Source organism: Parasteatoda tepidariorum, chromosome 11 (genome assembly GCF_982258835.1).
Source record: "Parasteatoda tepidariorum strain Cologne lab strain chromosome 11, Ptep-v5.0, whole genome shotgun sequence".
Classification (NCBI taxonomy): domain Eukaryota; kingdom Metazoa; phylum Arthropoda; class Arachnida; order Araneae; family Theridiidae; genus Parasteatoda; species Parasteatoda tepidariorum.
The window spans coordinates 78,019,407-78,044,910 of NC_141765.1; the positions used below are offsets into that span (position 1 = coordinate 78,019,407).

The 25,504-nt window shown below is 30.8% G+C and overlaps 1 protein-coding gene and 1 long non-coding RNA gene across 3 annotated transcripts in view; both read right to left on the bottom strand.

The window, feature by feature from the left end:
- LOC147801848 (uncharacterized) overlaps nucleotides 1-25,504 on the bottom strand; it is a 288,458-nt gene that overhangs the window by 46,412 nt on the left and 216,542 nt on the right. The window lies entirely within an intron of this gene.
- LOC107454134 (aryl hydrocarbon receptor) overlaps nucleotides 1-25,504 on the bottom strand; it is a 148,427-nt gene that overhangs the window by 3,065 nt on the left and 119,858 nt on the right. The window contains exon 11 of one of the 2 annotated variants that reach the window (XM_016071206.4): nucleotides 6,619-6,661. The exons of the other annotated variant lie outside the window; for it this stretch is intronic. Coding sequence (XP_015926692.1) covers nucleotides 6,619-6,661 — 43 coding nt within the window. The remainder of the gene's footprint in view (nucleotides 1-6,618; nucleotides 6,662-25,504) is intronic. 2 annotated transcript variants of the gene reach the window in all.

A 25,504-nucleotide genomic window follows, 5' to 3' on the forward strand; every position in this document is an offset into this window, starting at 1 on the left:
CTTGAACCCCATATACTAAGAAAGATCTTTTTCACGCCTTTCTTTCTTGTTTAAAATTTGTCGGTCAAATGTTGGAACACTTTTATGTTGTTTTCTGCTTAAAAAGACTTACATTCAATTCATTAAAAAATAACACATTTTTCCTTTAACCTTTCACGTACGGTGTTCCATGCTGTACCATTACATCTTTTCCACATGTTATACCAGCCATACGCAACAGGTTAACCGGACATAAAAAACATTAAACAGTAGCACATTTTCCATCATTTTTGATTTTATGCATTGAATTCCATTTACTTTTGATAATTTCGGTCGGCCTAAACCTGATTGGTAAAGAGGATTACCTACATTTTTGTCATAAAGGAGATTGTATAGATAGGGAAGAGGTTTAATTATATTTAAGAAATGTTGAGGGAAATACGTCTATCTATAAGTATAAATTTTTTGTGAAAAAATTCTCTCACACACTTTAGAAATAATATTTTTTAAAGTAAGTAAAATCGGTTTAAAGTACAATACTTCTGATTCACCATATGTTGTACCTTGGACCATTGGATGAACAGTCCCAAAAAGTCAAAAACTAAGATTAGGATACTTTTTGAGTAAGGATCTCCAAGTTAAATTTTTTGATGGTTTCTTGATGATAACCATCAATAATTCCATCATGAACCATGATATTTTTTGACGGTAACCAACATAAGCAACCATCACGCCAATGTAGGAATTTGGACTGATTTATGATGGTCCAACATAAGAATTGCAACTTGTTATGATGGTTTCTTCATGTTGAATCATCAGAAGTTTCCGTCATAGTTTTTTAGAAATTAAATGTTGGAATGATCATGAACCAACATCATCCCAATGCAGGAATTCGGACTGATGATTGATGGGCCAACATAAGAATTGCAACTTGTTTTGATGGTTTCTTCATGTTGAATCATCAAAAATTTCCATCATAGTTTTTTAGAAATTAAATGTTGGAACTATCATGTACCAACATCATCCCAATGCAGGAATTCAGACTGATGATTGATGGGCCAACATTAAAGAAAGGAAGAAAAAATTTTTTGATGGTATATTCCTGAGAATCAGCAAGAATTTCCATTAAACCATCATGAAAATGTATAGTTGGAACCATCAAGGACCTCACTGATCATCATAGATTGAAGGTCAATAAGAGTCAAACTTCTCTTTATGGTTAACCATCAGGGCATTAAAGTAACATTTTCCATCATTGAAATGATGGAAGTTTGTTGGCATATCAAAAACCATGAAGGCATAATGGAAAATGCTTGACGATGATGAACATCAAATGATGTTGGACCATTATGAATTGCACTGAAACCAACATAAATCATCAAAAATTTTGACTAGGGTCCTGACCTCATGGATCCTGACCTTGCAGTCCCCACTGCTACCATTCCACTCTGTAACCATGCTCATGGTAACAGAGTCGAACAAAGTGTAACAGAGGGAAAGAGACACATGTTTAATTGTTTATCATCATTATTATTTCAATTTCAAAAAGTTGTTTAATATATCTGCTGTTTTCTAAGAAGATAAAGCATGAGCAAGATAACGATGCTTTATTCACTTTCCTCTCTGTTACTGACGCATTTTTTTAAATGATTTTTTTTAATATTAATTTAACTTTCCAATAATAAGATCAAATAATTCTTTTTACTTCTGCATCATTTTTTTTTTCTTTTTGGGAAAGATATCCAGGTAAATTGAATTGCAGTCCACTCTGTAATCGTGTTCATGGTAACAGAGTGGAACAAAGTGTAACAGAAGGAAAGAGATGCATGTTTAATTGTTTATCATCATTATTATTTCTATTTTAAAAAGTTATTTAGTATTTTTTCTGTTCTCTAAGAAGATAAAGCATGAACAAGATAATAATATTTTATTTACTTTCCCCTCTGTTTCTGGCATAATTTTTTTAATTAATTTTTTTAATATTATTTTAACTTTCTAATGGTAGGATTAAGTAATGCTTTTTACTTTTGTATAAACTTTTTTTTCCTTTTTCAAGAAACAAATCCAAGTAAATTGAATTTCAGTTCCCACTGTTACCCTTTCACTCTGTAACCACGCTCATGGTAACAGAGTGGAACAAAGTGTAAAAGAAGGGAAGAGACACATGTTAATTTATTTTTAAATTGTTTTTCCTCATTGTTTCACATTTATTAGCCGGATACAACTATAAAAAATTTTTTTTATTGATACTAACTTTGAGAAAATAGGTAGTGTAAAAAATAATAACAAAAACAAAGTTATCTGAAAACTTCAGACAAAAGCAAGAAGTTTCTAGATCAAATCACACTTTTTATATTTGTTATAGTCAATTTTTAAATTTACTATAAAAGCTTTCCATCAAATTTAATGGTACACTATGAGTTCGTAGTGTAGATGTTAATAAAACATTCTGAAAGTGGAATGTCAAAAATATCGATTTTTGTTTTGTAATTGAAATACTAATAATTTTCTGATTTAATATTAACTATAAAAATAAGAAATAAATAAAAAGAATAGTGATGTTTTTGTTTCAGTTATGGCTTCATATTAGAAAGTGATTTTTTTTAGCAATTGCAATTTTAAAATTGTAAGATTGATAGTTTTTATCATTTAATATTAACTGTAAAAAAAGGAAAAAATACTTAAAAAATTCTTTTTTTTTTGGTGTTTTATTTTAATTAATGCATAATATTCAATAGCGATCTCAGCAAAAATCCCTCCACTTTTGATTTATTATTTCTTTACATTTAGTTTATCTAAATGAATATAGGATGATATCAATACTTGTATAACAAAAATTCAATACTTCTGCATCGCAAGTACTGACTGCTAATTTTCCCACTCTGTTATCTTCCATTTATTAAGATTAATTGCTTTATATAGTTGCGAACAAAAAGCAGTGATTTACAGTGTAAATTTGATTAGAGTGCATGGCATGTAACATTTAATTATAGTATATTATAAAATATAGAAAAGTAGATTCAATGGAAACTTTAAATAATAATAAAATAGCTTTATTTAAGAGTTCTTAAATAGTAACAGAAGAGAAATTTTTTTTATCTTTTATAATAATTAAAATAATATTGTAAAATAGTAATTTATAATATACACGTTGGTAATATAACTAAGAGACAAAAACGTGATGTTTTATGCCAATTATTATTTTTTATACAGTCCCTGGCCAAATTATAAAACGCACGATAAGTTTCTGCCGCATCTTTTCTTTCGTTTCGGGTTCAGTTCTCCTGTGACTCAATTATTTTCTTTATGTGTCGTACGCTAGCTTCAGGAACCTTCAATTTTCGTGACATTTTGCGGTTTAGAAATATTCTAACATTCACGAGGGCCTTTATTTCAGTTTTTTTACATGGTGGAATATTGCCTTCTTACCCATGACGAAAATGTTCAATTAATTTTTTAAAAACTGCACACAAAATAAATAATAATTGCGTGGTATAAAACTGCGCACACACACCACAGAAACGCGTCCGCAACTAACGCACGCGAGAACGCGACTGAAACTGGTTTGCACTTGTCTAAGTTCGTGTATCTGTTACCGTTAAAGTATATAATGCAGTTATTTCATAGAATACCTAGTTATTCCATTAAATAACTGATCATGTCCGTTAAAGTGTGTAATATGTTATTAATTTGACACTTTAACTAGTTATTCTATGAAATAACTAGGTATTCTATAAATCAACTAATGAGAGACAGTTAAAGTGTAAAATAAACAATTGATCTAAAATGAAATAACTAGGTATTCTGTAAATAAACTAATGATAGACAATTAAAATGAAAAAGAAGCAATTTATCTAATTTATGCAGCGTATAAATGGTATTTATGGAAACGTACCAGAAAATCATTTGTTACAACAAGGATTACTAAAATGACACTTGGAACATTATTTCTAAAACAAAAACATTTTTTGTTGAATAGCTCATAAATGTAGTAGGGGTGGATGGTTAAAAATGTATTTGTCGTGCGAGATATATGATTATGATGTAGATTATTTTACACTTTAACAGGCTGCAGATCGTTATTCTATGAAATAACTAGTTAAACCGTGAAATACAAGAGAGTTTTACACTTTAACGGACACGATCAGTTATTTCATGGAATAACTAGGTATTCCATAAAATAACGGATTTCATACTTTAACGGTAACATATCAATTGGTTAACATTATAATCCAATACGTAAAAATAAACACAAATAGGAAGCATATGAAAAACCTCCTGAATTAAAACCCTTTACATGTATGTTTAAATATATCGTATTGCATATAAACTCGTGCAAAACATGTAATTATTTTTAAAAAAACTACAGTAACTTCTACTAATTTAGCTTGGACTGAATAAACATTTTTGAACATTTTTAACATAATGCAGATTCAAGTTAATGTTTTATTTTAGTTTCCACATCAAGAAGTGCTTCATAAACAAGAAGCATTCCAACTGCTGCTTTATCAATTGCTTAACGTTGCAATGCAATACGCTAAAAATAAATACAAATAGGAAGTATATAAGTATATAAAAAATCTCCCGAATTTTGGTTTGCATTTGTTTGCGCTCCTCTATCAATTGCTTAACGTTGCAATGCAATACGCTAAAAATAAATACAAATAGGAAGTATATAAGTATATAAAAAATCTCCCGAATTTTGGTTTGCATTTGTTTGCGCTCCTCTATCAATTGCTTAACGTTGCAATGCAATACGCTAAAAATAAATACAAGTAGGAAGTATATAAGTATATATAAAAAATCTCCCGAATTTTGGTTTGCATTTGTTTGCGCTCCTCTATCAATTGCTTAACGTTGCAATGCAATACGCTAAAAATAAATACAAATAGGAAGTATATAAGTATTTAAAAAATCTCCCGAATTTTGGTTTGCATTTGTTTGCGCTCCTCTATCAATTGCTTAACGTTGCAATGCAATACGCTAAAAATAAATACAAGTAGGAAGTATATAAGTATATATAAAAAATCACCCGAATTTTGGTTTGCATTTGTTTGCGCTCCTCTATCAATTGCTTAACGTTGCAATGCAATACGCTAAAAATAAATACAAATAGGAAGTATATAAGTATTTAAAAAATCTCCCGAATTTTGGTTTGCATTTGTTTGCGCTCCTCTATCAATTGCTTAACGTTGCAATGCAATACGCTAAAAATAAATACAAATAGGAAGTATATAAGTATATAAAAAATCTCCCGAATTTTGGTTTGCATTTGTTTGCGCTCCTCTATCAATTGCTTAACGTTGCAATGCAATACGCTAAAAATAAATACAAGTAGGAAGTATATAAGTATATATAAAAAATCTCCCGAATTTTGGTTTGCATTTGTTTGCGCTCCTCTATCAATTGCTTAACGTTGCAATGCAATACGCTAAAAATAAATACAAATAGGAAGTATATAAGTATTTAAAAAATCTCCCGAATTTTGGTTTGCATTTGTTTGCGCTCCTCTATCAATTGCTTAACGTTGCAATGCAATACGCTAAAAATAAATACAAATAGGAAGTATATAAGTATATAAAAAATCTCCCGAATTTTGGTTTGCATTTGTTTGCGCTCCTCTATCAATTGCTTAACGTTGCAATGCAATACGCTAAAAATAAATACAAGTAGGAAGTATATAAGTATATATAAAAAATCTCCCGAATTTTGGTTTGCATTTGTTTGCGCTCCTCTATCAATTGCTTAACGTTGCAATGCAATACGCTAAAAATAAATACAAATAGGAAGTATATAAGTATATAAAAATCTCCCGAATTTTGGTTTGCATTTGTTTGCGCTCCTCTATCAATTGCTTAACGTTGCAATGCAATACGCTAAAAATAAATACAAATAGGAAGTATATAAGTATATAAAAAATCTCCCGAATTTTGGTTTGCATTTGTTTGCGCTCCTCTATCAATTGCTTAACGTTGCAATGCAATACGCTAAAAATAAATACAAATAGGAAGTATATAAGTATATAAAAAATCTCCCGAATAAAAACCCATTACATGCATGTTTAAACATAAAAATATTGCGTATAAGCTCGTGCAAATCATGTAACTGTTAAAAAACTTCAGTGCGTCTGTTAATGAGATCCAATTATTATAATATATTAACAGAATGCTTGATATTATAAACATTCGATATTTATGTAATATATCGTCTAATTTATCCTATCGTCAAATTTATATAATCTATCGTCTAATTTAAAGAATTGATACACTAACATAAACAAGTGCAAACCGGTTTCAGTCACATAAAAACAATAAAGCTGTATATTATCCCCTGATAATAAAGATTTTAAATTGAATCTTATAGTGAGTCTAATATTTTGGCCAGGGATTGTAGTTATATTATCATGATCAGGTAAATTCTTTGAAAATTATTTTGCATTCTGTTAATTTAACTTTTTTTGAGTGCTTCTAAAGTACTTAAAAGGTAGTTATTTTTTGTTGAAAGATTTAATTATTTGCAGGAATATTTATTATCAAGTAAATGCACAATCAAATGAAACAAATAATAAGGGTTAGTTAAGGACCACGCCACAACCATGCAACTCATGCAGGAGGAGGAGGATATTAGTAGGGCACTTACTGACATGAGGTCTCCATGTAGCCAGGCTGCCTGCATGCCATTCCTGCAACAAGGTACATGGTTTTAGCGAAATCATACAAGTTCATTATAATTACTTCTTCAACCATTCATAGAATATGTAGGTAATGAATGCCAGTGTGTGATACCCGAACGTTTCTATTGTGTGAAGCTGGCTTCTTTTCTACCTTAGGATACTTAATTCACTATTTTTTTAATAGTTTTTTTTATCAATTACGTCTTCAGTCGAGAGTGGGGGTTTTGGGATACTGTAAAAGGTTTTTAAAATTTATGTATTGAAAATCATTTTGTTGTGTTTTAATATTATATTATACTAGTAGTATTATATTTCGCTTCAAAATTTTGGTTCATTTGCTCTAATTAAATAAGATGTGTGTGTAATCCATTACTTTTTTTATGTGCATGTAAAAATTATAAATACAATAGTTATTGCATTTAAAAATTTTTTTTTGTCATAAAAAACCATTTTCTAACCTTTATAATCAAGAACAAAGCAAAACAATCAAACAAATCGTCCATTTTTCTGAAATATATGTCACTGTTAAAGGGTTAATCAAAGCCTGTCATAGTAAATTATTGACCCTTGAAATATACCAGTGCTTAGGGATGGATTGTAAGAGAAGCCAATAATTAATTAAGTCAATGAAAGCCTGTCATAGTAAATTATTGACCCTTAAAATATAGGTTTAGGGATGGATTTTAAGAGAAACAAAACATTAATTATGTCAATGAAGGCCTCAAACTAAATTATTTGAGTCTCTTCCATACAAAAGACGAAGAGACAGGTTTTTTAAAACACACTTCAATATTTAAGATTTGAAAGCATTTTTTCTTCTTCATGTAACGTATCTACTCTGAATAGGTAACAAAGAATAACTTTAGTAATTCAAAGAACTTCTCTGAATGCTTAAGAGAACGCAATATCGCGGAAGTCGCAAATTCGCCTTCATTACTAATTTAAAATGTAGAAAAAGTGAGTTCAGACAAACTGCCATGAAGTTTCAAGTACTGAAAATATACAAATGAAAATAAATTATGAGATGATTACGCAACGGAGAAATCCAATAATTTGTTTGCATTTTAATATTTGGAAGTATTTCTTTCAGCAATTGAAACTTCTTGACAAACTCTAGGTTTGCCTCAACTTACTTTTTCTTCCTTTCAAATTTTAAATTAATAATGAGGGAGAACTTGTGACGAAAATTTCTCTCCTCGGTATGGCGTCCTCTGAAATCTGTATTTTTCACTTCTTCAATATTTCTCTGAAAGAGAATATTTATTATTTTAAAGATGTAAGAAATAACTTTTAAATTTAATATTGACGATGAATACATAATGTAAGAAAAATATAGTGACTTAAATAATACAATTTCAGAAATAAAATGTAATTTTGGTATTTACTGAGACTCGTTTAATATTTTTACATTGATCTAAAATTGGGTTAATTTAGGACTATTTGAGGGGGACCCATAAGTAGAATACCAATTTGGTGTTGTCTAAAAATTGAGAGTAAATACCGATCATTCTTTTAATAACAATTGCAACTCGTTCATGTTTCAGAGCTAATATGTCAATTATTTAGCTATGTTCTTGAGAGAAATGCTTTTGGACTATTATTGAAAGTGAATAAGGTTTGGTTACATGAGGTGAAATAAGATCTATTTAATAGCAAGTAAGTTTCAATCCTGTTTACTGATTGATAAAAAATATCCCCAGCAATAATTTTATCTTGGCCCCTGTTGGGCTAAAAATTGGCTCGATATGGGTCCTGTAAGAGGTCCTAGAAAGGCCTATATAGGGCGTACACTGGTCAATATAGAGCTTTCATTAGCTAAATAATGGATATAAAATATTGGGGGAATCTGACAAAGAACCGATATTGGTTGTAAAGTGTCTGTAAAATATCGGCCCTTTGAACCCTTACTGAACCAAGATTCATGAATATTGGTCCAAGTTATTTTGCTGCTAGGGATTGAAGGTGGTTTCTGATCGGATTGATTCTACTCATATTAACTGTTATAAATTGCAGGTATGTTATTTGTTGTATAATTAAGATGTTCTCATATGATTTACATAAATCTGTCAGTAGTAGGTCACGCACTATAGGGGACGGAAGTGACGTCATCATGAGGTCCTAGAGGTTCTTATCTCTATCTAGTCAAGGGGTGCTTCTCTCTGCCCGGGTGAAAAACGAAAATATGTCGTAAACCAGAAGTCAGCTTATTTCTTTCCGTGTGCTTATTTCTGCCCTGTTTTAGTTTCGGTTTCTGTTTTTTAATTTAGTTTTGTTTTTTGATATTATTTTCATTTATTACTTTTTTGACAATACTTATTGATATTATTTTACTTGTTTAGGATGGCAATACTTATAAGTTTTGTAATTTGGGGGAGAAATCGTACATTATGAAGTAATGACGTCATCTTTTATTACATAATAAATAAATGATATCATGCTTTACTCTAGTGGCGCCATCTATGTGGGAATGAGAGAAATAAAATAACGATAAATCAATTTTAATATTTAAATCTGTTTTATTATTTATTAAATATAATTAAGGCTGAGGTTCGAACTCACGCCAATCAAAAAACCTTCGTGGGTCATTAGTTGGATATCAATACCACTGACCTACGAATGCTTGCTAAGATATGCGTAAATGAGTTAAACTTTTGTATTCTAAACACGTGTATAAATGAAAAGGATTTGACATCGATATCATGCAAGAAAATATTTTTACTTTTTGCTAAAAAATTTCTATCTTTTAAGAAAATATTTATGTTTTTACAAAAAATTTTCTCTTTTAAGAAAATATTTTTACTTTTTGTTTAAAATTTTCTATCTTTTAAGAAAATATTTATGTTTTTACAAAAAAAATGTTCTCTTTTAAGAAAATATTTTTACTTTTTGTTAAAAATAGCAAATTTTATTTTTGAAATTTTACTTGTTAAATTTTGTATAACTTTAAATTATGGTTTAATCGAAGGTGTAACTTGAATAGACATTTAAAAACTTATGAAAAATCGAGAAACTTTTGAATGTGAAGAATGTAAAAAGACCTTTTGTCGAAATGATAATTTAAAGAGACACTTACTGACTCATTTAGTTTCGCATAAGTTTAATTTGTGTAGTGAATCCTTTAAGTTAAAATCTAATTTACTCAATCATATCCGTTCCAATCACACGCCGTCTTGTTCAAGAAAAAGGAAGATAGATCATTCCACAAATAACAATAAAAAGATCAAAAAGAATTGTGAAAATGCATTGGAAGTGTTTAAGAAAGAATCTCTTATTCCAAGTGAGGTAGCATCAGGTGATTTACTTATATTCTTTGATGAAACGCATCCAAAACTTAAACAGAAAATTGAAAGTGATTTAATGGAAAATCGATCTATCAAATGGTATGTGATATGCAGAGTAAATTTTATTCGAACAAGCGTTGATGGAGAAGAGGAAACTACTACTACTGGTCATTTCCGTAACTTGTGTGAGTGAGAATTAGGAAACTATGAAGATGTGGTCGAGTCCCATATACCTCAAGCTTTTCGGAAAGTTCGAAATTCTTTCGACGAATTCATAGAGCGGGGGTCAGGATGGAGGATGAATATTGTGGAAAGTAAAGAGATGTTTACAGCAAGATATAATCCTTTAAGAGCAAGCAGTTACTTACTTCTTCCGATCAAAATTGCAGCCAAAAAAGCAGTATTAAGTATTCACAATGAAAAAAGTGTTTCAAGCTTTTTAACAAAATTTTCCATTTTTTCAGAAAATATTTATGCTTTTGCAAAAAATTTTCGCTTTTAAGAAAAATATTTTTACTTTTTGTTAAAAATTTGCCGGTTTTAAAAAAATATTTCAAACTTTTTAACAAAGTTTTCTATCTTTTAAGAAAATATTTATGTTTTTACAAAAAATTTTCTCTTTGAAGAAAAATATTTTTACTTTTTGTTAAAAATTTGCTAGTTTTGTAAAAATATTTAAAACTTTTTAACAAAATTTTCTAGTTTTTCAGAAATTTTTTTATTATTGAGGGAAACTTTCCAATATTTCAGAATTTTTTTTTTATTTTTATAAGAAAATTTCTATCTTTTAAGAAAATATTTATGTTTTTGCAAAAAAATTTCTCTTTTAAGGAAATATTTTTTTGTTTTCGTAAAAAATCTGCTAGTTGTGTAAAAATATTTCAAAATTTTAACAAAATTTTCTAGTTCTTCAGAAAATATTTTTATTTTTATAAAACTTTTTTCTATCATTTAAGAAAATATTTATGTTTTTGCAAAAAATTTTCTCTTTAAAGAAATTAATTTTCCAGTTTTTCAAAAAATAATTCATAATATTAATAATTTTCCAGTGTTTCAAATTTTTTTTTCTTCATTTTTGTAATAATTTTCTAGTTTTTCAGAAAATTCTATATATTTTTCTAAAATGTTTTGTAATTTTTTGTAGGTTCGGCGATATACATATTGATTTCGTCGGACCACTTCCTACATCAAAAGGTTTTAGATTTTGTCTCACAACAATTGATCGCTTCACGCGTTGGCCTGAAGCAACGCCAATTGTTGACACCACTGCTGAAACTGTTGCTGCTGCCCTACTGAATACCTAGATAACTCGCTTTGGAGTTCCAGAAATTGTAACTACTGATAGAGGGGCACAGTTTGAAAGTGAACTTTTTTCACAATTATCCAGAATGCTGGGTATACACAGAACTCGAACAACAGCTTACCACCCACAAGCTAATTCAATGGTCGAACGCTTTCACCGACACTTAAAATCGTTCATTAGAGCCTATGCCACAGAAAAATGCGTCGAAGTCCTCCCACTAATTCTTTTAGGAATGAGAACTGCTATTAAAGAAGACCTCACCTTTTCAACTGCAGAGATGCTCTATGGCACAAACCTTCGATTGACTGGAGATTTTTTCCGACCTTCCAGTACTGGCAAAGAATCTCGCAATGTCCCGGTTCTTCTACAAAGACTTCGTGAGTTCATGTCTACGTTGCTTCCTACTCAAATACCACGGCACGGACAGCACAATATTTTCGTGCATCAAGACTTAAAAACGTGCACACATGTGTTTGTGAGAATTGACAGTGGCCGCCGAAGCCTCGAATCTCCGTATCACGGCCCACATAAAGTTGTGAAACGCAACGACAAAGTGTTCACCTTTAAAAATTGGATATAAAGAATCAACAGTAACCATTGACAGACTTAAACCATGTTTTACAGACAATACGTCCAATGTGCATCCAAGAGTTGAAAATCTCCCCACAAATCCTCTATATAAATCGATTCTAAAGAGCAGTATGGAATCTTCACAACAATCAACGAATCTTACACCTTCCAAACCGAAACAGCATAAGGTTAAATTTGAAAACTCTCCTCGATCATTAACTAAAACTACAATGAGAGGAAGAAAAGTTCAAGTACCTGTTCGCTACCCGCAATAGACATTTGCGCGGTTTATTTTTGGTAACATTCGTGGACCTCACTGGAGGGGGAGTACTATGATGAGCTATAGATCTAGCCTCACCTAACTTTATTTAAAGCTTTAAGTTTATTTAACACCGTTGGCAACATTCGGTTGACAACTGTAGTTGTAATTTGGTTTTTCATTTTTTCAGCTTTACATTTTCATTCTCGGCCGTCAGATCAGATGGTTGTGTTCTTGTTTTAGTTAATAAATTCAGTTTATGTATGAATGATATTTATATCTTTATGCATAGCGCTCAATAGACCCTCGAAGACACGGGGCCTAAAATGACGTCATTACTTCATAATATACGATTTCTCCCAAAACGCGTCAAACTTTTTAACTCGAGTAGGGTCAGTACCGTTGCCACCTAGAGAAAGTTATAATAAACTTAACAAGGGCAGAAATAATTATTTAATAACTGTCAAAGGTTAAGTGAAAATATATCAATGAAACTGTTGCATGATATCGATATCAAATCTTTTTCATTTATACTCGTGTTTAGAATACAAAAGTTTAACTTATTTACGCATATCTTAGCAAGCATTCGTAGGTCAGTGGTAATGATATCCAACTACTGACCCACGAAGGCTTTTTGATTGGCGTGAGTTTGACCCTCAGCCTTAATTATATTTAATAAATAATAAAACAGATTTAAATAATAAAATTGATTTATAGTCATTCTATTTTTATCATTCCCACATAGATGGCGCCACTAGAGTAAAGCATGGTATCATTTATTTATTATGTAATAAAAGTTGACGTCATTACTTCATAATGTACGATTTCTCCCCCGAATTACAAAACTTATAAGTATTGCCATCCTAATATTAAATTAATAATATTATAATATTAATAAATATTATAAATTTATTATAATATTTATTATATAATATTAATTATATAATATTATATAATATTAATATTATATAATATATTATGTAATATTAAGTAAAATAATATTAATAAGTCTTGCCACCCTCAAAAAAGTAATAAATGAAAATAATATCAAAAGACGAAACTAAATTAAAAAACGGAAACCGAAACTAAAACAGGACAGAAATAAGCACACGGAAAGAAATAAGGTGACTTCCGATTTACGAAATATTTTCGTTTTCCACCCGGGCAGAAATAAGCATCCCTTGACTTTCCATGATGACGCCACTTCCGTTCCCTATAGTGCGTGGCCTACTACTTCTGTCAATTGTCTAAAATAATTTCATAACATTTAACCTCCATTCACTTTGATTTTGTTCGAATTCTCTGTCTGTGCTGCGTGCTCATTTGATTGATATTTTAACAAATAATACGTAATATACGCATACTAAATTTATGATTGTATTGTAAAAGTAAGTTTACTGATTCTTATGTGTATTATATCTTACTGTAACTGTAATGTTAGTGAATAACAAACGTGTTTACTTTACAGCGAGTAGTGTAAAAGAGCATTCTAGATATTACACTAGGAACTATCAGTAGTGGAACGTTTAGTGAAAGACATCTTTGGTGTTAAGTAGTTGTCACCTTTTTCAGATTTTTTACAGTACGATGTAATGATGGTTATTTCCCGCATTTCTGAAAGCTTTATGCTTAATGGAATAAGGAAGCATTAAAAAAATTTGGTTGGAAGAATCTAGAAATAAAATTTATGCAAGAGAGAATCCAATGAATTGTTTCTGATTGGCAAGGAGCAAAAATGGAATGCACTGACAATTGAAATATAATACTGTGAGTATAATGGATGTAGAAATAAGTTCGCCATTCTTATTGTAAGTTTGTTCATTTGGTAACAAAGTACGTAATTGCTTGGTTTTCGTGCGAAATAAGCGTCATTTATGATTGACTTGTTTAATTTGAAGAAATTAACTGGGGCACATCGATTGCTTGGAGAAAAATATGGTGAGGCTGTTTTAAGTGAGAGAAGTTGTCGTGTCAGAAGTTTAAAATGGTGAGTTTGACGTGGAAGACAAAGAACGCAGTGCAAGGCCAAAATTGTACGAAGACAAGGAATTGGAAGAATAATTGGAAAAAAATTCGTCCCAAATCCAAAATGAGCTTGTTCTTACATTGCAAGTGACTCAGCAAGCAATTTCACATCGCTTAAAATCATTGGATCCTATCGTTGGAATCGAATGATCCAAAAACAATGTCCGACAGAAGCAAAGAGAAATCGATTTTGCATGAAAATTGATGTCACTTCAATGGGAATCTATCCAGACCCTTCAGATTGTCATCTATTCCGGTCGATGGTCTGTCTGAGCAGATCACTTGAAGAAACCAAGGAATGGATAGATTTTGGATTTTGCTCGAAAGATGTTTGGTATCCAAAAGATGGAAAAAAGTCTAGTAATGGAGAATACTTTGAATAAATGTTTTTTCACAATAAACTGCTAATTTTTGATAGAAAACGGTGGAAACTTATTTGTACTCCCAATCATTCTTTTTATAACCTTATAACATTGTTCTCCGTCTATAGCGCTTTTATATGTGATGTTTCCTAATCATCACCCTTAATATGTAGGGGAAGGTTGCTATCGTTGAACCATTTAATCTTAGTAAATGATTAAGACGACAAATCTTGTACGCAATTATATAATTATTACCTCCTATACAACGCTACCACGCATAACTGGAAAGACACGTTATAAAAATAAACTTTTAAATAAATATGAATCGGATAATAAGTCGATGTAAAGACCTATTTCATTTTTTAATTGTGTGTCAACCAAATGTTTAAAAACATTATGAGGTTTGGCTCTAGAGTGAGAATGTTACCGTCAATTCCTTAAATCAAGAGAATGTCGAGTTTCACCAGTGAATGTCCGAAATATTTGTTATATCCGATTTGATATTAATTTATTCGTTGATATTATTATATTTTTTCGATATTTTAATATCTTTTGAGGATAGATTAGGAGAAACATCAGTGTTCAGAGAACCGGTTGAATGCTTGACCTTTCAAACATTGTTGTAGGGCATATCGGGCAAATGTATCTCGTATATATTTCAGACCAAAGCGACTATGTGATTGTCAACATTCACCGGTGGAAGTCAAGAACGCTCACTGTAACAAGAACATAATAAAATCGTAATTTTGATGAGTGAAAATAGAAGGAGTAAATGACATTATTTTCTATTTTAGTCACAAATGATATGCAAACCAGATATAACTGCATTCTTCATGTACAACTCGAAAATTTTTTTTGTGCACTATCGCTCCGAGTATAATGGTTAACAACCCGAAAAATTGCGTACTCTGTATTCCATAACCAAATCAAACGTTTATTTAAAGGGTGTAATCCCATAAAATGAAATAATCTTGCACAAAACTCTCCATACAAGAATTATTTTCACTTCAGGAAACATGAATGTAGGTGGAATTTCAAGCAAGTAGTTTCTTAACAATCCAGAATAAGTTGATGAGAGTCATTTTCAAAGGTGATATTAGTCAGCAGAATCACCGTTAAATATGTTTTTAGTTGTATATCAAAGAAAATTTTATTTTAATTTATATATCTATGATAACTGAATTAACTGTTTTTATAATTTCTAGCCGTTCTGTTTAGCCTAATTCGAATTCATCTGATTTACAAAATAACTTTATTTTAAGATTTAGTGCATGGAGACATTCTCAACTATTGATTTTAACTTTATATTGTATGGCAAAATTAATTTTACGCACGTCAAAAATTTAAAAAAAAATTTCTTGTAAAATAATTTTTTTAAAATTTTGACAAGGAATCTAAAACTATACATTAAAAGTGTTGGAACACTTTAAATGCAAAGTATCCGATAAATAATTTTCAAACTCAATTTTGTATTTAAAAAAAGTTGGAAAAGAAAAGAAGAGATTGTGTAAAGTATTGAAATTCAAATGATAACGCAAGTTATATGTACTTGCATAAAATTTCTTAATTGCAAGGGCGCCAAGTGTTGTGGTCAAAAATCCCGTGTGATTGTAATCTGCTTTGTGAAAAGGTCGTCTTTTTTCTATATTTTTTGTGAGTATTTTACCCTAGTCTGACCCCATTTTTTTTGTCTTAAAGTGGTCTCAGTGAGGGTTCTTCGGAAAAGCCATGAGGAACAGCAATGGAGTGCTTAAAAATTTAATTGAATCAAAAGTTATTCAGAATATACAAATAAGTTTTCTATCAAAAATTAACAGTTTATAGTGAAAAAATGGTCTATTATCTTTGATTAAAAGTGTCTTTCAGGGAGCATTTGGATACCACGTAGGATGAATTCGCCATCTTTCGAGGCGTATCGAGCCATTCCTTGGTTTATTCAAGTGTAAATTTCGGCTACCATGTGCCATCAACCGAAATAGGTGATAATCTGAAGACAGAAGGTCTGGCGAATACGGCGGGTGGGGTAGGACTTCTGTTTCCAATAATGAAATCAATTTTCACGCAAAATCATGTTCTCTTGGCTTCAGTTCGTATGGAACTGAACTTCCTTGCTTTTGGCTCATGCCCAACAACTTCAAACGATGTGAAATTGTTTGCTGAATCACTTGTAATGTAAGAGCAAGTTTTTTATGCCTTTAGGATTCTTCCAAGAATACTTCCAATTCCATTGTACATCGTACATTTTCGGCCTTCCACTGCGTTTTTTGTCTCCCACGTTTTAAACTTATGAAACCACTCACGACAACTTTTCTCACTAGCAGCCTCACCACAAGCAGCTTATCCAAGATATCTCACCTGCAGATTTCTGCAAATTAAAGAAGTAAGTTCCCCCAAATGATGCTTAAGGGACAATTTTGCACGAAAAGTAAGGCGGAATACTTTCTGTTATTACGAGATGAACAATAAAACGCTTAACATCAGTCATATAACCTTCTGGTAGTGCCATTAATGTACACCCAAATAAACTTTTTATTTTGAGCTCTGTACGAATAATTAGATTTCTGAGTGCCGTTTTTATAACATTCATATGCTAGTGCTAACCATCTATTAGGTTTCTTTCTTTACATTTTTACAATGGTCTCAATTTATTAAATTATTATTAGGTCCTAATAGTTTAGTCTTAATTTCAGTTATTTCATGGTATCTCAGCAAATTTTCAAGTCAACTTTTACACAGCAATAATAAAACTTGTTAATCAAGGAAAATTCCGTTCAAGAAATTGTTTTATCCAAAAATGAAGGAAACATTTTTGAATTGTATGCTATACCAATTTTTACATCATTTCAAATGAGTTTATTTCAAATGCCAACTTACAAATCCTGATCAAAATCGGCCAAATAATTTTTGAATTTCAAAAAAAGTCATATTTCTTTACAATAAGATTGCCTAAGGAAGTCATTTTAACTACTTTTAATTTCAATTAGAAAGGAAATAATGTACAAAAAACACAATTTCTTAGAATTTTGTATAATATATAATTTTTTATTGTTAATATATACTAAAAACTTGTTATATAACTGTGAATAATATAAAAAATACTAAAAATTAATTTTTAACAAATTTCTTTACATATTATTTATTTTTTTACAATCCAGTCATTTTGACTGCTTTTGGGCAATATAGGTATATACTCAGTTTTAGTCTTTCTAGTGATAAGTTTCTTTTATTTAAGCTTTTTCAAGGGTAATTTACCAAAATTCATTTAATTGCCATCTTATTGGAGGAGTTTTATAATTGTGAGCAAAAATATTTTGCTTAAAAAAATACCGATATATGAAGAAATGCTTTTTTATATAGTATTAGTGGGACCATGGTACCCATCTAATTTTGACAAAAAATGTGTATTTTTCTAGAGTAAGTACGTTTTTGCATCCGATTGCCTATCTAAATTAATAAATAACATTAATTGATATTTGAGGTCAACCCTTCAAGTGATTGAAAATCCACATATTAGAACAAAAAGAATGTATATTTTTTTTAAATTTTCCTTTTTAGTTCACTATAGTGCCGTGCAATTGAAAAAGGACTTAAGTGCCTTAAGAAAGATTTCGAGAAAAACGACTTTATTTTTCTTGCCTTTTCAATACTATAGATTTAAAATATCTCTAATTTGTTATGCACCTATCTTGACATTACATTATTAATATTGTGAAGAAAAAAAATTGCAAATCTGTTATACGTAAATAGTTTTAAGCAAATTAAGAATTATGATGATTTTTCTCAAACCTATTACATTTCAGCGCAGCTTATTATAAATTAAAAATCCACCTAATTCACACATTTTTCACCTTTTTACGACTTGCGTGTGAGCTGCAGGTTGTTGCAATGCAGTGATATTTTTTTTCATACATTTATTTTCAATATTTTTAATACGTTTCTCGCTTTTTATTTCCACTATTTTTATTGTGTCATTTTCAAGATTACACTTTTTAGATTTTTATCCTCGACTGATGTATACATATTTTCTTGATAATTTTTTCCAAAGTGCTTCGGTAATAATTGCCGACCATTTTGGTGTTCCTATTGAAACATTTTACGATATTATGGAAGTTTTGACCATAATTTTTTTCTCAATGTAATATTTTTACTTTCCCAATATTCGGTAAAAAATTTAATTGAATATAAACCAGCTGCTGATTGATCGTAAGGACATGGTTCCCAGTAGAATACTGAAGTCAAGCATCACTAGTGGGAGTAGTGCCTCTTCCAAGAGGTATTACTGAAGATTCCTTCTTTGTTACGGATGATTTTAAAAAGTCTGTCCAGTTGTCATCTTTGAAAGAATTCTTCGAAAATTCTAATCCCTTTTACGAATATCATCCTCACCATTTTATTCAAGTATGATAAAATGCTGTGGAAGTGTATCAGATGTGTATCTATCAAAATGTATCACATTTACTGGTTATTAGTAATAATTATCAATGAAATTTGGTGAGTGTAATAATTTTCAATGCATATAGCTAGAGTTTCTATGACGCAGGCTATTTACCCGTGCAACCAGCTAGACAATGTCAGTTTCTTGTTTACTTCAGATGCGGACTCTGGCCTTTTGTGTATAGGGCAGGTTTGAGGAGGACTCCTTCAGACTAAACGTCTGGGACTGTCTGCTGCTATGGTAACAAGCGAGAGCACATTTCTAATAGGGGTGCAATGGAATAATGAAGGTGTCGATTGGTTTACTCACGCCGACCTATGCCAAGATTACGACAAAACTATAGTTTGTCTTAGCTAACAACTCCCGCCACAAAGTCTGAGGCCGTCTGGTGCAATGGAAACAAGAATGACACATTTCAAGGAGGGTAGCTTCATTCTAGGACTAACATAATAGACCGAAGAGATTCCCTTTCCCTCTTTGACCCGACCCGAAACCACTTCTCACCCTTACTTGAAATAGTTATACCTCGTTACCATAGTCACCGCCACAGGTTCAGACGAATATCTGGAGGAGTTGTTATTTTAGGCAAACTATATTCACCCCACACCCCTATTTCAAGTAAACATAGTACAAGCCATGACCAGATGTCTGGAGGAGTTCTCCTGAAAGCTGCACTATACGCTGCTCACGACCATCACCTCCTGCATCAGAAAGCCTCCACACGGTTTCTTATAAATAGTCTGTACTGACTATTTAAAAAGTGAACCAGTTGTGCGCATGAACCCAAATTCTATTTTAAAAGTGACTGAGAAAAATTTATCATACATATTTGAGAATTGAATCTGTAGTGGTAGACAAGTAAATAAGACAAACCAATCATAATCATAAATTAAACAAATTTTGAGACATATATTTGCTACCACTTTCTTATTTTTACTAGATTTTATATTAAGGACTCTTTCGCAAAGTGGCTTACTTTCATAGTGGTCTGATCGGAAACCGAGTGGAGTCTTTCAGTTGCAGGAGGCGTTGGCTACACGAATACTAGGGTTTTTTAGTTCTTTACGATTTCTATACTTTTTTTTTCAAGCACTTAATCTAAAAAAATTGCATTAGTGCAGGATATACCCTGTCAATGTCTACACTTTAACTTAAGAAAAAACTATCAGTGTTGGGATATAACGGGCACTTAGCTTTATCAGTGAACCGGGCAACCATCATCCATAGATATGATGATAAGATTGAATTTTTAAAGCTTTTATTTTAAATTTAGGTAAGCATTTCACGTAATCCTTTTTTAACTCTGTTTATGCTTATTTTGAAAATGGCACAAAGCATTAATATGGTGAAAAGCAGCAGTTTTGTGAAAATGAAAAGCGTTTTTTGTCTAATTTTTTAATATTTAAAAACTTACTTTTAACAATGACAGCTTCAATTGCAATTGGGAGTTACGACATTTTCTGTTTGAAAATAAGAAGATTTAGTCGGAATTTTGGAAAACTGCTAAAAAAATAGATTATTTTTTTGCAATATGTTGCTATTCATACAAAGATGCCAAATATATACACTACCGGTCAAAAGTTTGCGAAAATTTTGAAATCTACGAAAAAATGGTCGAAATTTAAATGTTCATAGAACTGCGAAAAATCATTCAAACTGCATGAAAATTTGATATGTTCTAAAGTAAACCCTCTACATTTAGTTACATATGATCAAATTGCAATACTTTATTTTTTGCGAGCTGAATCCAGCTTTTCATCATGGGTTGTTTCTATGGTGAAAAGAGTTGTTAAGTTTGAACACCTGCCAAACTTGAAAAAAAAATGTTTTATACTTTCTGTTAATAGAAAATAGTTATTTCAACCGTTCTATGTAAGCCCTAAAAATTTCAGATCGATTTGATTCTTTTTTGATGAAGTTATAGATTTTTGAAAAAGCATGTGTACTTTTCTCGATTTTTGAGAATTCCACATATGATGTCTTTTGGTCTATACACCTTCTACCAAAGAACTTTTTAATTTTAATGTTTTTTATATTTTCAACTAATTAATATTGATTATAAAACAAATATTCTTATTCATTATTGTAATTACAAAGAATTTATTATGAATATAATTAAAACAATATCTCATAAATGTCACATTTCATCGAAAATTTGTTTGTTCTTGCAAACGATGCTCTGATATTTCGAATCGAAATCAGTTATGGGACATTTTACAACAGGAATAGAACTCTATATCACTTGAAGTGATTAATGGTTTGTTAGATCGAATGCCACGCATATGTAAGGCTATAATAAAAGCAAAAGGTGGATGGTTCGAGGAATCTAAGATTTAAATGTTAATTTATTTAATTACAAAATACGAATAAGAATATGTTAAATATTTGACCTGCTGTAAATAAAATAGTTCATTAAAAATTCAAATTTTTTATACTATTGATATTATTTTTTTAGAATTATTTATGTAATTATTGTTATAACTTTTTATTTTAATTTAATGTAAAGTAAAAATATCACAACAAAACTAATACATATAAGCAATAAATATAAACAATAAATATAAACAATAAATATAAACAATAATAGTTACAATAATGAATAAGAGTATTTGTTTTATAATAAATATTAATTATTTGAAAATATAGAAAACATTAAAATTAAAAAGCTCTTTGGTAGAAGAGGTATAGACCAAAAGACTGCATATGTGGAATGCTCAAAAATCGAGAAAAGTACACATGTTTTTCAAAATTCTATAACTTCGTCAAAACAAATCGAAACGATTTGAAATTTTGAGGGCTTACACAGAACGGTTCAAATAACTATTTTCCATTAACAGAAAGTACATAAATTTTTTTTTGCAAGTTTGGCAAGTGTTCAAACTTAGCAACTTTTTTCACCATAGAAACAACCCATGATGAAAAGCTGGATTCAGATCGCAAAAAACAAAGTATTGCAATTTGATCATATGTAACTAAATGTAGAGGATTCACTTTAGAACATATCAAATTTGCATGCAATTTGACTGATTTTTCGCAGTTCTATAAGCATTTGAATTTAGACCATTTTTTCGTAGATTTCAAAATTTTCGCAAACTTTTGACCGGTAGTGTAAAAATCTCAATTAAGAGTTGGTTGGTTTTTTAATTGCATGGCAGCATACATAAAATATAGTTTGGATTTTTCTTTCTCTGTTATAGCATTCTGTTTTTATTTTTTGTAATCGAATTTTTGAGATATAGTATTTAATACAAAAAATAAAAGTATGACTAAAATCTATTTACTGGCCTAATGAATATTTTTTTTAGTATGAAACTTTGTTTAATGGGTTGGTTAATGCGTATTTTTAAAATGTGGACATGCCGTGTAATATTAGTACTTGGATTTACAAGGGGCTGTTAAATGAAAACCGCTATTAAAACAATCTTAGCCAACTATGCTGTGATGAAGGAGAAATGCACATTCATTGCTGTAGAGGTGTTTTTTTCGGCATTGAGAAAAATGAGTGTCTAAGGCAGAGAGTTCTCAGGAGGTGTGAGTATTAAAAAGAAAATAAATAAAAGCTACCGAAAATCGAAAATTTATACGAAGCCGGAATTGACAGACAAAAAATTACGAATTAAAAAAATAATAAATTTAAAAAAAAAGTTTGTGAATTGATATTGGGTGTAGAAATAAGTTGCATCATAAGATGGTAGAAGGTTATGTGACTGGTGTTAAACGTTTTATTGTTTATCTGGTAACAACCTTAAAGTATTCCGTATTAGCATTACGTAATTGTTTTCGTGCAAAAATGTCATTTAAACGTCCACTTTTCATTTACTTCTTTAATATGCACAAATCTGCAGCTGAGGTGCATCGATTGCTTGGATAACTTGCTGCCTTACGTGACAAAAGTTGTCGTAAGTGGTTTCAAAGTTCAAGTTTAAAAACATTTGACGTGGAAGACAAAAAGCGCAGGCCGAAATTAAACGAAGACGAGGAATTGGAAGAATGCTTGGAGGAAGATTAATCCCGAACGTGCTATTACATTACAAGTGACTCAACCAGCTATTCCACATCGCTTAAAATAGCTGGGAATTACCCAAAAACAAGGAAATCGGGTGCCATATGAACTGAAGCCAAGAGTCATTAAACGTCGATTTTTCATGAAAATTGATTTCGCTATTTTTAAACAGTTCAATGAGAAGTTCTACCCCACCCGCTGTTTTTACCAAACCTTTCCGCTTCAGATTATCACCTACTCCGGTCGATGGCACATGGTCTGTCTGAGCAGAAATTTACATTATTTGAAAAAACCAAGGAATGGATCTATTCATGGATAGATGAAGTCTGATAGGGTGTCTGAATTTTCCCAAAAAGATGGGAAGTGTCAAGTAATGTAGACTTACTTTCACTAAAAGATAATAGACCGTTTTTTCATAATAAACTGTTAATTTTTGATGGTAAAAGGTGAAAACTTATTTGTTCTCCCAATATTTTAGATTGATTAAATATCTTTCTTCCACTCAGAACAAAGTAATAGGTTGAACATTTGCTTGAACCTCTGACGAATATTCATGTTTGAACTGAATGCGCAAAGATGAACAACATATTTTTCAATCAGTAACACTTATAATTATCCTAGAATCTAATTTTGAAAGAAAATGTAATAATTTAATTGTTTTCCTTCAAAAATCTGGTCCCTTTTTTTAAAAAAAAAGAAAGAAAAGGAAAAAAACGTATTAAAAAATACATTTTTAATTCTTTCTTTTTTCCAATTCAGTATTTTTGATGCTTATAGTTGCGTGTTTTTTTAGGTAAAAAATAAGAACAGGAGAGAGAAGAGGGGCAATAGGTTACAACCAAAGAGGTCGATAGGTGACAAAATATGAGCCACTGGTCTAAAGGTACAAGAAAAATTGCTGTGTATAATAAATATTATGTATGCCCCTGATAGGTAAGAGAAGATGAATTCTGGTGAAGTCATGAACCCAAGTCAAAGTTTTTGATGGTTTTCTATTGATGGACCAACATAATCTTGATAATAATCATGAATAATTCCATCATGAACCATTATATTTTTTGATGGCAACCAACATTAGTAACCATCACCTCAATGTAGGAATTCGGACTGATTTATAATGGTCCAACATAAGAATAACAACTTGAGTTGATTGTTTGTTTATGTTTAACCATCACGAATTTCCATCGTAGTATCCTAGAAATCAGATGTTCAAGCGATCATGAACAACCACCCTCCCAATGTTGGAATTCGGACTGATTTATGATGGTTCAACATAAAAAAAAACCAAGTTACTTTGATTCTATATTAATGACAACCAACAAGAATTCCCATTAAACCATCATGAAATGTATAGTTGGAACCATCATAGATTGTTGGTCGATGAGAGTCTAACTTCTCTTGATTGTTGACGATCATAGTATTAAAGTAGCATTTTCCATCATGGAATGATGGAAATTTGTCAGCATACCAAAAACCATGAATACATAATAGAAAATGTTGGATGATGGTGACCATCAAATGATGTTGGACCATCATGAATCACACTGAAACCAACATAAACCATCGAAATTTTTTGATGGTCCATCAAGAATTTTGACTTAGGAAGACATTCTTTTTCAAGAGTAGACTCAACTTTCTAGGACTATAATGAACTCAACGATGCAATCACGTTGCAGGAAATCAATAAAGGAATCGTAAAGTCAATAGTCCTGGAATGATGTCGGATAGATTCATAACCAGGGCTCGAGAAACCGCCCGTCCGCCCATCCTCGGCGGTCAAAAATTCCCCGCGGACAACGAATTTCTGGAATCCGACGTCCGCGCGGACGGCCATTTTCCCGTTAATGTTCGTGATACATTTTCAATTTTTGTTATCTTACAAGAGTCTAGCTCCTCACTTCTAAAATGACCCTCTAATCTAGCAAAATGACCCACAATACAGCAACATACTGCGCATGGTGGAATTGATGCTTTCTCTGTCTGGGACTACTGCAGCAGTTGAAAAAGGCTTTTCAGCAATGAACTTACAAAAAAACACATTGCGTACTGTATTAGCACATTACTGGTCTTAAACAATAAGCGTTAAGCGCAATTATGAACATCTATCTAAATAAGAAAAAACTTTCAGATTTCTGTGAAGAAACCTCTGTAAATCATTGGCTTGATTGTGGAACTGGCAAACGTCATATTTAATTCATTTAAAAAACGCAGTATCCTCGGATAAATTGACTTTCCAGATAACTTGACCTTTGTCATTTAAATTATTTCATAAAAGAAATACTAGGTTACTATTAGTAACCTAGTATTTCTTTTATTACTGGTTAATGTAATCCTAGTAACTACTAATTAATTGTGCAATTTATATAAATGTTTGTAATAAATAATTATATTTTTGTTTATTTGGAAGTTAGTTTCAAAGGAGAACAATGTTGGACAAGCCGGGAAATATTTCGAGCCCTGATCATAACTCATATTGTCAGTCTAGGAATTGTCCCGACGTCAATTCTTGTCTAAACAACTCTTATCTTTGCGGATCTGAGAACATTCGTGGAAGTTAGTTTAATTCGAAAGATACGATTGGAATTGTATTTAGCAATTCTATTTGAATGAAACA